This window comes from Pundamilia nyererei, unplaced genomic scaffold, assembly GCF_000239375.1.
Source record: "Pundamilia nyererei isolate P.nyererei 1_Seehausen unplaced genomic scaffold, PunNye1.0 scaffold00004, whole genome shotgun sequence".
In the NCBI taxonomy this organism is placed as follows: domain Eukaryota; kingdom Metazoa; phylum Chordata; class Actinopteri; order Cichliformes; family Cichlidae; genus Pundamilia; species Pundamilia nyererei.
In genome coordinates, this window is record NW_005187405.1 from 2,285,418 (window position 1) to 2,299,188 (window position 13,771).

At 43.0% G+C, this 13,771-nt stretch overlaps 2 protein-coding genes across 3 annotated transcripts; both read left to right on the plus strand.

Annotated features, from left to right (window-relative positions):
- The first annotated feature begins 3,620 nt into the window (after positions 1-3,620).
- Positions 3,621-6,575, plus strand: LOC102208728 (C2 calcium-dependent domain-containing protein 4C-like). 2 transcript variants are annotated; one of them, XM_005721124.1, is made up of 3 exons: positions 3,621-3,992; positions 4,510-5,257; positions 5,407-6,575. In XM_005721124.1, the coding sequence occupies exons 2-3, from the start codon at positions 4,541-4,543 to the stop codon at positions 5,959-5,961; spliced, it is 1,272 nt and encodes a 423-aa protein (XP_005721181.1). In that variant the 5' UTR covers positions 3,621-3,992; positions 4,510-4,540; the 3' UTR covers positions 5,962-6,575. The 2 variants fall into 2 exon arrangements, with proteins under 2 accessions (XP_005721181.1, XP_005721182.1); XM_005721125.2 differs by lacking the exon at positions 3,621-3,992 and adding an exon at positions 4,012-4,049.
- A 3,406-nt stretch (positions 6,576-9,981) lies between these two features.
- On the plus strand, positions 9,982-13,709 carry fem1a (fem-1 homolog a). Its single transcript, XM_005721126.1, has one exon. The coding sequence runs from the start codon at positions 10,182-10,184 to the stop codon at positions 12,033-12,035; it is 1,854 nt and encodes a 617-aa protein (XP_005721183.1). The 5' UTR covers positions 9,982-10,181; the 3' UTR covers positions 12,036-13,709.
- Positions 13,710-13,771: the final 62 nt, after the last annotated feature.

The window sequence follows — 13,771 nt, forward strand, 5'->3', positions numbered from 1 at the left end:
GCCCTGCGACAGACTGGCGACCTGTCCAGGGTGTACCCCGCCTCTCGCCCTATGACAGCTGGGATTGGCTCCAGCACCCCCCGCGACCCGGAAAAGGATAAGCGGTAGCGAATGGATGGATGGATGGATGGATGGATGGATGGATGGATGGATAGTAGTAGTTCATTTAGAGGTGTTCGCTCTGCTATTCTCTGAGATACACTCTTCCACAGTGCTTCTTTGTCCCTTCATCCCTAACCAGTCACGGCAGACGGCTGCTCCTCTGTGAAGCTGGCTGTGCTGGAGGTTTCTTCCTGTTAAAAGGGAGGTTTTCCTTCCCACTGCTGCCAAGTGATTGCTCATAGGGGATCATCTGTTTGCTGGGGTTTACCTGTATTATTGTACTGTCTTTACCATACAATATAAAGATTCTTGTGATTTGGTGATATATAAATAAAGTTGAATTGAATTGAATTGAATTGAATTGAATTGAATTGAATGTATGGTTAAACAGTTGCAATGCTTTTTATCCACTATCATCATATTTTTTTTGGTCTTATTATCATTTTGTGTTTTTTATGGAATAAATTGAAAACCTTACTGGACTGCTCGGTTGCAGTACATGTCTGTACTCCGTGCAGGGATAAAACATGCATTTCCAAATGGGATCAGTAAATAGTTGTCTGGCTTAATGTCTGCGTTCACAGCTAGACCAGTGGATAATTCATACAAATCTAATGGCTCATCATTTATCTATAATTGACAACGGTCTACTTTCAGAAAAAAAAAAGCATGAATGGCTCTCATTTACATAATTATTTCAGACCTATATTTAGTTCTTTGTAAATGTCCCACTGGCACAAATTACAGCTGAGACTCTTGAGTATTGTTGAGTAATTTCACACATCTGCATTGGTGGGTCACGTGAGACTATATTTTCCTTTTTTTTAAGCATTAAAGTATAAATGTTCTTGCTGTACATCCAGAAAAATGGTGAACGCAGATCATTCTCACACGCCTTCTTCCTCTGCTTTCCATGTGAATCCCCTCTGTCTGCTGTCAGGCAGTAAAAATATTAAATATCATCTCTTAATATATGTCTGAAAATACTTATTGAGTTTTATCATAATTAGATCAGGTCAAAACTTATACCAAGGCTCAAATGTCTTCTCCTACTCTCTACTCTGCTAATTCACGTTTTCTGAATGCAGTTTTTATGAGAAAAATGGTTAATAACTATAATAATCAAATGACTTGAAAGTATATACATTGAAATAAATGTTAAAAACTAATTGGCTTTTATCTCCCAGGTACAGCGCACATGTGTCCAACCGGTAAGACCTGTTGTTCACAATTGTGCAGATTGAGGTTTTGACTAAACTGTGATGAAAAGAAATAGTCTTTTAAAGGCAAATGACATGGAAATAAATTCAGTGGTTTAATAACGTAAAGACAAAGGTTTTTTCACTGTGAATCAAGCCAAGCAGATCCGATTCTGACCACAAGAAGATTTAAGGATGCATGTATCAGACCCTACGGCGCCTTTAACTGCAACAGCAGTTTAATGATCCTGTCACGTAAGGCCACGTACACAAACACACATATAGTCTTATATCTGCTTTTGCTGATAGACTTAATGTATAATGATGGGCAGACTTTCCAAATAGTGAAAACAACAAATCATACACACATTAGAAATGTTTGGCAAGGTCTGGCTAGATTGTGGATTTTTGCTTTAATATTTATATCTCCAAGGTATTCAGCTGATTCTCTAAAATGGCTTTGTATTTATTGGCCGTTTTTAAAACCCTGCAGAACACCGACTGGTCCAAATGACTCCTACGAGATGGCTGCTCATACCATGACAGATCCACCTCCATGTTTAACACCTGGCAAAAGACACTGTGGGTTGAGTTATTATTTTTTTATTTTTTTTATTTGGCTGTCTCCAAACAAAAACAGGCCCAGATAGAAGACAAAGGCAAATTGTCAATTAATGTTACTTTTGCATTGTTCAGGGTTTTTTTTTTTTAATTTATTTGTTTTACCATTAAATATTGTAGATCTATTGAGCAGTACATGGTTACAATTGAACAAATGCAATGTTTTCAGGAAAAGTGTCTTGACCACATTCAGGCTTTCAGAGTTGTCTTTCTTTTTTGTTTTGTTTTCTTAGACTTCCCCTATTTCAGATTATGTAATTTTGTAGTTTTGTGATCAGATCTACTATCCAGGCTTGGCATATTTCAGATGCCTTATGTTGTTTGGAAAACTCAGCAAGTGACTGGCTCTGTTTCACACAGGAGATGCCTTTATTTTTAGCTTTCAAGAGCACGAAATAAATGTATAATTCGGTTGTTGTTTTACTATAGTCCATTCATTTGCATTCATACCCCAGCTCACACATGGCAGAGGAGATATTTTTGCCATTCAATAATGAAAATTTAAATCAACTACATTAAGAAAAGAAGAGACTGTGAGTTATTTGAAAGCTTTATAAACTGTGGCAATTTGAAAATATAAATAAAATCCAAAACAGTGAGAAAAAAAGAGAAAATCGTGAACTGACACAGTCAAAAAAAACTGGGGGGATGAATGTTGAAAAGTACTACTAGCAATACTGTTTTTACAGTGTTTTTTTTAAAGGTCTGGTATTTTGTTATGAAGCACTTTGTGATATTTGTCTTTAAAAGTGCTACAGAAATAAGAAATAAAATCGAAATAAAATTTTACTTAACTCAAACATACTAAAGTAATTTGATGATCGTCCTTGATTCCTGATTCGTTCCTGATTTGGTGATTGGTTAATTGGTTTGAAAATTTCTACAACTTAAGTCCAACAAAGTGAAGATGCTGCTATTAGAGGAGATGAAGAGAGGCCAAACATCTTGGCTGGTTAGAAAGTAAAGCAGTGAATATTTGTTTATTATTATTAATATTAATATAGTTTGTTTGTTTTGTTATTTTCTTTTTGGGGGGTTTGTCAGCCAATATTTTCAACATGTTGTTTCAGCTCTAAGTATCCTGTGCTTCATTCATCTGATGTTCTCCTTTGATTTGCCTTCCTCAGATCAACAGGAGTTCCATCTCGAGAGAAACAGAAGGCAGCTTTGTCACAGGTCTATGTCAGAGTTTTTGGTACAGAGAGCAGAGAGTCATTGGATCCGAGCTCTTGTTCTCTGGCAGTATATCAGACTCAGTCCATGGTTAAACAGTGGGATTTTAGAGAAATATTCAATGCCTAAGCTTCAAAATGTAATACTGTGAGGTCTTTTTCATTAGTTGAATGTGATGCATAGAAAGGAGGAGCTAAGTGGTAATTTGCCTCAGTTTAACTTGCTTTCTGATGGTCATTAAAATTGTTTTTCATTATGTTTTCTTTCTCTCTTTTTAAAATATATATTACTTCAGTTTCTCTGCGCGAGCTTTCCCCTGCATCATCACTGGGAAATGAGTTTCAGATGGTTGGAATAAATGCAGCATATTGTCAGACCACATAACGCTCAGTTTGCCATCAGGAAGTCCAATTAAGGTCCCCTGTTTGCATGCATTAGACCCATGTAATACACGGTGCACTATCTCACAGTCCATTAGAGACTAGCTCTCACGTGAGTGCCAAATGCAATCACAGTGTTCTCTCTAAAATCCAACGAAGCAGTGAGATATAAAACCCACATAATTTGCAACACTTTGTGGGTGATGAAGCAACAGCTTTCAAAATGAGTACCCCCACCGCCACCCTCCCCTTCCATGCCTGCGCCGGGAACAGTTTCATGGTAAATATCATGGGAAGGCTTCACGATCATCTCATTGGCTCAGAAGTCAGAGACCCCATCATATAAAACGAGAGCGACTGGTCTAACAGCCCTTTCCCACTGGCGAGGGTAGTGGATCACACTTGGGCTCCAACTGTCGGGAAAATACCTTTTACGCACAGAGTGTCTGGAAAGGTTGAGCGAGTCCGCGCGCCAGCGATCAGAATTTTTGAAGCGAAAGAGTCATACAGCCAACAGGTGGGTTTACTCGGCTGCAGCTGTGCAGCGCAGCGGGACTTAACTTGGCTTTATCTGGTGGGGAAAAGTTATTTAGACTCGTCTTTGCGCATGCATTTTTAATATTACTTTGAATATTTGCGTTTTCGGTGATTTAAATGACTGCGGAGTGATGAAAAAATAGTTAAACTTAATGAAAACGTTTTTTTTCCGCATTGTTCGTTTAAATTATCTAGATGAAATTTAATTTTAGCTCGTGTTCTCACTAATTCCACATTCATTAAATTCTTCTTTGTAGCTGGTTAGATAAGCGTTTTTTTTAATTGTTTTGTTTTAATGCTACTTCTGGTTTAAAGGTTTAGTCATCATTTCACTCACCCGCTGAATCTGAAGCGTATTTTTCTACTGAGGTGTAAAGGGCAAAACAAATTTGATCTAGGGTTAATGTCTTCTGGGAACCCACGTTTGAACTCCGATCAATGGATGCGTTTCTTTTGATTCTATCTGCCTTTTCTGTGCATCACTCTTCTCTTAATAGAAAAACTGTTAGCTGGGGCGTCTGAGTAGGCATGTGGCTACTGGAGAAGCTCCGCAGTGGGACTCAATCCCAGCCTCCGCAGACAACAGAGGCCATTCCTGTTTCTGTGTATGCCAATGTACTCACTCCAGAGAAGATTCCCGATTTCTTCATCCCACCCAAACTTATCTGCTGCCCCCCAGAAGAATCTGTCACCCCAGAAACTCAGCACTGCTCCAAAATCAGACCCTCAGCCTCTGACCATGCCATCTGCAGCCAGAGCCCCAGAGCTAGGAGCGGCAAGAACCCCTGCAGCCCTCGCCTCTTTTCCCGCAATCTCCAGAAATCAGCCAACCGGCACATCATCCAGATAGAGAGCGCTGATGAGCCTGGTGCTGGATCTATGGACAGGGTCGGTATTGATGTAAACACTAATGCTGACCCACAGTCACAGACTGCAATGTCTCTGCCATATGTCCCAAAGGCTCAGACCTCCTATGGCTTTTCCACCCTGATGGAGTCTCCTCATACCCGACGCAAGGAGAGCCTTTTCCACAGCGACCCCAGCAGCCCTCTCACCTCCCCAAACTCCCAGAGGCGCTCCCAAGGGGGAACCCTACTGGCCCCGGCTGACCCCAACCCCTACCGCTATTTCAGCGGTGGTGAGAGTGACACCTGCTCCTCAGCCGAGTCATCTCCCTTTAACTCACCTCTCCTTTCCCGATCTGCCTCTCTCCTGCGCTCTATTACACAGGAGACACAAGCCAAGGTGAGGACTTGTGCTCTATATGCTCATGTATGGCCACGATGTATAATTCAAAATCATCAGTGAGTGTGTAACAGTTTTTTCCTCCTAGTTTGATTCAGCTAGAGGTTTATTTCTGTATGTTTACAGTTGCTTTTCCTCTCTCCCCCAAGGTGTCTCGTGCCAAACGCTCCCTGGCACGCCACAGTTCCCTCTCCACTGATGAATGCAGCTCAGCAGACAACAGCCCCAACATGCAGCGCCGCCGAATGCGCTGCCCTCCCTCTCCCGCCTTCCGTGGATGTAAAAGCGGTGGCTTGAGGGGAGCAGCGGCATCGGACCTCTGTCAGCGCGAGCACACTATAAACCTCAATAAGGGGGGGAAACTGAGGCTGAGCACTCACTATGACAGGGAGGCAGCCCGGCTGAGGGTGCGCGTGCTCGCAGCTGAGGCCCTTTACGACAGGCAGACAGACCTTAAAAGCATCAACTGCTGCGTAGCACTCTACCTGAATCCTGGTAAGAAGCAGAAACAAAGGAGCACCATCATTAAGAACAGCAGGAATCCGGTGTTCAACGAAGACTTTTTTTTCGATGCTCTGCCTCAGGCACAGGTAAAGACTCTGGCCTTGAAAGTAAAGGTAGTGAACAAAGGAACCAGCCTGAAGAGAGATGTGCTTCTTGGAGAAAGAGAAGTGCTGCTCAGTGAGCTGCTCGCAGGCCTCTAGGGAGCCCCTGTCAAGACTGGCGGACACGAGCTGGTCCACACCTTGAGGGCCCCCAGTCTTTTTATCCCACCTCGCCCTTCTGACAAATACTGGACAGGAGCAAGCACACAGATGACAAGGAAGATGTTTCTTCCACACTGGGTTATATATGCGCACAGAAAAAAATGAAGGTCTCTGTTAAAGTCTCGCTTTGCCAATTCTTCAAATTCAAAATTAGGGGCAGCCCACAATAACCTATAGGCTTATCAGTGAAGTGACTATGTGAACAGTGGGGCTGTGATCCTCGTTTGTGCGTATTTCTCTTTGAGTATTGAGTTACAAACAGTTTTACTCTCACCGATGAGCGTTGTATTGTGGCTCAGTGTCATATCAGTTGGTATGCAATCTTGTTTAAGTTGGAGCTGCTTATTGTTTCGTAATGAATGCGGTGATATTATCTGTAAGCATTTGCACGTCACTGTGGAAATTAATAATGGCTCTGTGTGCTTGAGAGAATTTATATATAGGGAAGATATTCGATTTTAATTGCTAGTAAATGTAATGTTGATATGAGTGTTGTTTTGTGATATGCTTTTGAACTCACGAATAAAAACCATGCTAGGGCTTTTGTCTCGCCTTGCACTTTTTGTCTGTGGTTTTTGTCTTTGAATTAATCCCCAGGATCACATGAAATCCCCAGAAATGATAATAAACCTCTCATTTTCTCACTCGAGTTTTAAATTATTGCAAACAACCCTCAGGTGGGGTCTTCTGAGCCAGGCACAAGCTGGGTGTCATTTGTGAGCCTTTTGATTCCAAATACCCCCCCAACCCCAATATTGTTTCTGTGTGCATTCAAAATCCCTGTTTAATTTTAAAAGCATGTTTCCTATTCAGTCCTCCAGTGAGTTTCAAATAGTTATTAAGAAGGCTGGTGTTAATCACAGTTACTGGCACACACTGTCTTTCTCTGGAAATAATCCGTCTGCACAGGGAGGTTAGGTCTCGATTTATGAGTTCAACATTTGGGTTGACAAGTGGAAATGTATTTGTGCTACTATAGGATAATAAAAAAAATGTAGAAGACACACTGCAATCCACACTTGTACATTTGGCAGACATACATGGCACAAGTCCCACTACTAAAAAAGAAAAAGAAAAAAATATTAAACTTGGACTTTTGCGTCCTCTGCTGGTGCAACAGCAGAATGACATGCAAGTGAGCTAAATCATCAAAACGTCACTTCATTTTTATAAAATAAGTGCTGAGACAGCCTTTGTTTCAATCACCACCTGCCCCCCGATATATCAGGCAGACAGTTTGGTGACCCAGAGCAGAAAATAATCCAGGATTTCATTAAAAATGTAAAAACTTGGGAGACGACGCTCAAGTTTGTGCACAAGAGTGATGACCCCTATTTCTTCACTGATATCAGCCTGTGGGAAACATTCATCTGTAAGCTAAAAGGAGATGCATTTCCTACAAACTCAAGAGCAGAGCGATAAAACTGAAAGAAAATTAAGTGTGTTAGCTGCCGTAGTGGTAATACTCAAGAAGGGAAATTATGAAACTTGAACCATCTAATAACCTCCTAACTGGAAAAAAAAATCCAGAGCTCAACAACAGCCTACACAATCAAATGAAGATGAAGAGTTTTTTTGTTTTTAACTTGAGGTAATCAAAAGCAGAAATTAAAAGTCCTGATTGTTTCTGTGAGTGCAGTTGTTGGTTTGAGGTTTGCGGGTCTCGCTGGAAAATCTTCTCACACATGCATAAAGACATTTCCACACGGCAACCAGGGTCCATCAAAAATCTCCTTATTCATTAACAGACTGTTTGCAGCACAGTCAGATGCTTTTTAAAAAAAATATTCAGCTCTGACGACTTAAAAAACAAACAAACACTTATGTAAGCATAAAAGCTTTAATTAATTTGACCAAATAATGTCTTTTCCCCCCCAAAATTATACTTTTATGATTTCATGAGACAGACTGGAAATGATATTTTTAAGAGGCTTTAAAAGAGAAGCACAGTGGAAGCTTTTATTTGCATTCAGACTGCGTTTCCTCTTCATGTTTTACTGTATGCAAGGACTGAAAATGACTGCCGTGTAGCAGCATTTATCCTCTGAATTCATTTAATGTTTTAACCATCAGCTATAGCAACTCTCCATGCCACAGTGTATTTATACATATGTTATATGTTTCCAGTTTCCACTTTACAAATAAGATAAAGTCATATGAAGCACGTAGGCTACAGATTTTGGCACTGAACATTTAAGTCAATATTCTGGCCCCTGGCGTTGAGTAGGAGGACAGAGTGATGTGACCTAACAACTGTTGGGATCAGTGGTGTAGGTTTCCAGCTCCTTACTGTTTTCATTTGGATTTTTTTTTAACTAAAAATGAATCTCATCCCTGCTGTCAAATTTAAAACGGTGTTATCCCCATGACATTAACCTAAGTGATAATCTTCCAAAGTAATATGTAGTCATAGTTAATGGCAAGTAGGAGATGATGGTGACTGTTTGCTCACAGTGCAGGAGGCCTCGCTGCCTGTGAGATAGGATTCTGTCATTTGATTATTCGGTGATAATCATTAGATTTAGAATATTATGCTATTTAATTCAGACTGACCGAAACTCCTGATTTGAATTAAGAGCTGGTAGGATTCATGCGCATTCAAAATGTGCATGCAGACAGTCACAGTTTGGCACAACGCAGCTGTCTAAAGGAGGAGAATCCAACATTTCAGCTGCCTGCAACAGGAGTTTTTTGTTTATCTGTTTTGTTTATTTTTATTGTTATTTATTTATTTTTCATCGTTTTTTCTCAAAACTGACCTAAGATACATATCTTAAGGGATGAACTAGAGAACAAATTTTAAATGGTCTCTTTTGGTGCTTTGTTGCTCTCAGACTGTCACAAAAACAACAACTACTTTGACTGACTCTATGAAAAATGCATAAGAAGATCCCACAGAGGTAACAAGGTGAGCCCCAGGGAACTTTCAGGCACAAATGTGACATCTGGGCAGGATGTGCAGGGTGTCCTTAAAATGTTTGAGGAAACCAGACCAAGTGGAGGACAAAAGAACTATTTACAGCAAATGAACAGTATCTGAAAAAATCCAGCAATGACCTGACACAGAACCTGAGAGATGCGTCTGGTCCTTTGGTTCATCCATCTGCTGTTCAATGACACATCATCACAAGGACTCAGTGGTTGGCTGTCAAGAAGCCATTCTTAAGGAAGGGAAACAGGGGGGAAATGGCTGACGTACGCCAGAACGCACCTGGACTGAAAATCAGTGGCAACAGGTCTGATGGAGTGATGAATGCATATTTGCATCCAAATTTCCCTTCTTTATCTTTTTTTTTTTTGTTCAAATCATCATTAATATGTATGAAGAAGACATCAATAAAACATGGAGAACGATTTTCATCCACCATGTAATACCACATGGAAAGAAACTGATTGGTGCCAATTTTATTTTTTAGCGTGACAATGAACCAAAACATCCGGATAAGAGCTTTGATTGTCCTATTCCTGAATACTACTTAAAGAAATTGAAAGAAAGCTCAATTAAGGCTGAGTTGAAAAGCAAAACAAATATTGATTCTGTTCGAAGTTTTGTTTGTTTTTGTATATATACTTTTTCCTCGCAAAATATAAAGAAATGAAGGGCGGCTCGAGGCTTCTGCACAGTACTGTATAATAACGGTGTACAGTTTTGTGAGACTAAACTATATATCAAACACAGCATATGTTCCACCAGCGGGTGGATTACACCGACTTTTATTATAAGTAGCCGCTACCGTTTTCATTACAACTCTTTTCGGGTATACTTGCTTTATAAGCGCGGAATCAGCTGGAAACACTGCGCTTTGTTGGTGCGATCACCACAACAAACGAACCCATCAGCTGGCAGCTCTTTAACTGACACACATCACGGGAAATGTAGTTTATCTTCCAGGAAACGCCTCCTGCTCTTGAGAACTGGAAATTCCCCCAACACTACATCACCCACAATGCCTCACCGTCATCGTAAACACAGACCTGTCAAACAACATAGACGCCATCTTGACAGCACCCTCAAAATGGCAGAAAGATGTGAGCTAGAAACCGAGTCCAAACTAAGATCTCAGCGCTCTGCTATTTAAAACCAGTCGGCGCCGTTTTTCCCCAACCGCGGGTGGTTATGGAGTTGGAGCCCAGCGAGGCAGCACAGAGCCTGTAACATGGATATATCGACGGCGGTTTTCAACGCGGCCAGAGATGGTAAGCTGAAACTTATCCAGAAGTTGCTGAGCAACAAAAGTCCAGAGGAGCTGGAGGCTTTGGCTGAGGAGAAAACACAGGGGGGAACCCCTTTGCTGATAGCCTCTCGATACGGACATTTAGAGGTGGTGGACTACCTCCTTGAACATTGTAAAGCGAATGTTGAACTCGGGGGTTCGGTGAACTTTGACGGCGAGACCATCGAGGGGGCTCCGCCGCTCTGGGCGGCTTCGGCAGCCGGTCACCTCCTTGTGGTGAAGACGCTACTGAAACACGGTGCCTCAGTAAACAATGCAACACTAACTAACTCAACGCCGCTCCGAGCTGCCTGCTTCGACGGTCACCTGGAGATCGTCCGCTACCTGGTGGAGCACAGAGCCGACATGGAGGTCGCCAACCGCCACGGCCACACCTGCCTCATGATCTCCTGCTATAAGGGCCACAAGGAGATAGCCAAGTTCCTCCTGGATCGCGGTGCGGATGTTAACCGCAAGAGTGTGAAAGGAAACACTGCCCTACACGACTGTGCCGAGTCAGGTAGTCTGGACATCATGAAGATGCTGCTGAAGTGCAGTGCCCGCATGGAGAGAGACGGATACGGGATGACCCCGCTCCTGGCCGCAAGCGTGACGGGTCACACCAACATAGTGGAGTACCTCGCCCACCAGCCTCGTACCTCCAGAGAGGAGCGCATTGATGCACTTGAACTCCTAGGGGCTACTTTTGTGGACAAAAAGCGTGATCTGTTGGGCGCCATGAGGTACTGGAGGAGGGCGATGGAGCTGAGGCAGCCAGGGGAAAAGACTGGTTCTCTTGCCAAGCCCCCACCCGGTCCCCCGATCCCCGCCTATGGCTGCGCACAGGAGGTGTGCACTGCAGAGGAACTCGAGGCTTTGATCACCGACCCGGACGAAATGAGGATGCAGGCCCTGTTGATTCGTGAGCGCATCCTGGGCCCGTCCCACCCAGACACGTCTTATTACATCCGCTATAGGGGAGCTGTATACGCTGACTCGGGCAACTTTGAGCGCTGCATAAGTCTGTGGAAGTACGCTTTAGACATGCAGCAAAGCAACCTGGACCCTCTCAGTCCCATGACAGCCTCAAGTTTCCTGTCTTTTGCAGAGCTCTTCTCGTTTGTTCTTCAAGACCGGGCAAAAGGCTCGCTGTCAACACGCATCACCTTCCATGATCTCATGACTGTGTTGGGCAAAAGCGTGAGGGAGGTAGAGAGAGCTGTGGCACAGAGGGATAATCCCCCAGAAGCTCCTCAGTTCACCAAAGCCCTCTCCATCATCCTCCACCTCATCTTTCTACTGGAGAAGCTCGAGTGCAGCCCGGAGCAGGAGCACCAGAAGAAGCACACGGTGTACCGACTTCTAAAGCTGAACCCCCGAGGGCGGAGCGGCTTCACCCCCCTGCACATGGCCGTAGACAAGGAAACGACATCTGTCGGCCGCTACCCGGTAGGCCGCTTCCCCTCCCAGGCAGTGGCTGCACTGCTCCTAGAGTGCGGCGCGGACGTTGATTCGCGGGACTGTGAGAACAACACACCGCTGCACATTGCTGCTAACAACGGTTGTCCGGAGATTATAGCGCTCCTCATGAAGGCTGGAGCTCACTTCGATGCCACAAATGCACAGAGGAAGACGGCCTACGAGCTGTTGGATGAGCACAGCAGCGGGCACCCGGCCCTCTACCCGCTAAACTACGTCACCCTTCAGTGCCTGGCAGCACGTGCAATCGAAAAGCACAGACTGCCCTACAGGGGACTCATCTCTGAAGAGATGGAGGCTTTCATTGAGCTGCACTGACTTCCACTTCTGCATCAACCGCCCCCTTCTAATGAAGAGGCATCCCAGCAACTACTCTTCCCGTTCTCGCCTATTCTTTACTGTGACCTGACACAAACTATTCTTTTGGGGTTTTTTTGCTCGACACAAGTCTCCTCTTGACTTCTGCTCCACTGCTGACTGTAACCAACGTTTTTATCAGACCAAACCAATAGCAATAAACATCCAACCTCTGGGCTTAAGTGTCTGCCAGAGGTCTGGTCAGTTGTTGCTTTATTCTAACACAGACTTTTAAGGTGATTGTTGGTTTCCACTGCTACTTAATGCCGGGTGAAACGTTAACATCATATAGACTCTATTGCGTCTCCTCTCAGTGTCTCCCTCTAAAACAAACAAGCAAAAAGGGAGCGGTACAAGCTGATGGGGGTTTGTGTGGGTTTGCTAGTGGCTGAAGTGTATGAGAAATGGGCTCGTTCTTTCTGACACAAAGCATCTGATCAAAGTAGCCAGATAACATGCATGAAAATGAAGTGTGACTGTGGTAGCTCACTTGTTGTTTAGCAGATTCATTCAGAAAGGAAATATTTGAACAAACTCAACGAGTCGCTGGCATTTTTTTTTTCTTTTCTTTGTGCCTGGTTCTACTTGTTCGCATTCGGTGTACCATCTGTTATGTTTCTCTGACGCTGGGAAGGTGTTTAAAGTACTGTGCCAAATGTTCCGTTACAAACTGTAAACCGGTGGCAAAATGGCAAAAGCAATGAATGTTTTCTTCCTGATTACAAGCAAAAGTAATAATATGAAGTTACAGACATGAACCTCTGAGCTTGAGGAGAACATTGACTGGACTGTGACAGTGTTTTGTCAGCCTGCTGCACCGTCTGACTTAGTAAAAAAAAAAAAGAGAGACAGGTGCCATTATTTAACACTCCCCAGTCTCCAAACAAGATAACCTATGCAGTTGTTAATATTATTCCAAAAATTGTGAAGCTAAAAGTCGCTGCATGAACACGATTTACATGTTGTTTTTGTTTTTTGGGGTTTTTTCCCCTCTGTTGTACATGTTCATCCTAATATGATGACTTAAATGATTGGGGCTGCTTCTTTAACAATAATTTGGTATCTTCTGAATATTTAAATCTAAGAATGTTTTCTTAATTTCTACTTATGTCTGAATGAACAGTTTCTAACAGAGCCTGACGCGTACCTGCGTGCCTCCTCCCAGGATTATGAAATCCACAAGAAAGACATCCAAGTTAACGCAAAAGAAGCAGCCTCATGACGTTTGCGGGGACAACGACGGACCTTTGAGCGCGCTCTCGTCGCTATAAAAAAAAGGCACAAATCAACTGTCGAGGATCATGTGTTGGTTTTTGCCTTGCAGTGAATTTTCCCTTTAACATCAGATGCAGTTCACAGAAAACAAAAAGGAACAGATGGCTCTTTGGCCATTCCTGCATCTCAGTCTTATATTTAGTTGTTTTTCTTGTGTTTTCAGCAATATTTTATTTGTCAGTCTGTGTTAAGCACCACTAAAAAGTTGAAATACACACTGAAGAGGCTCTGGAAGATCCTAAACACCTTACATTCAGGCTCTAAACTGTCGCTGCCTTTGTCTTTGCCAGCAGATTTGCGATAACTCAAGATTAAAAGTGTGTTGGAGATGCCTGAATAAAATTCAGTATCACAACAGAATCCCTGTATGTCGGCTCAGCGTTCCTGTGGCTCTTGTCTGTGTGCAAAAATGTGAATGAGAG

Bases quoted from the DNA above. Each gene is read 5' to 3' on its own strand.
- LOC102208728 (XM_005721124.1), top strand. From the start codon at position 4,541: ATGTGGCTACTGGAGAAGCTCCGCAGTGGGACTCAATCCCAGCCTCCG. The intron at 5,258-5,406 runs GTGAGGACTTGT...CTCTCCCCCAAG, and splicing joins CACAGGAGACACAAGCCAAG to GTGTCTCGTGCCAAACGCTC.
- fem1a (XM_005721126.1), top strand. From the start codon at position 10,182: ATGGATATATCGACGGCGGTTTTCAACGCGGCCAGAGATGGTAAGCTG.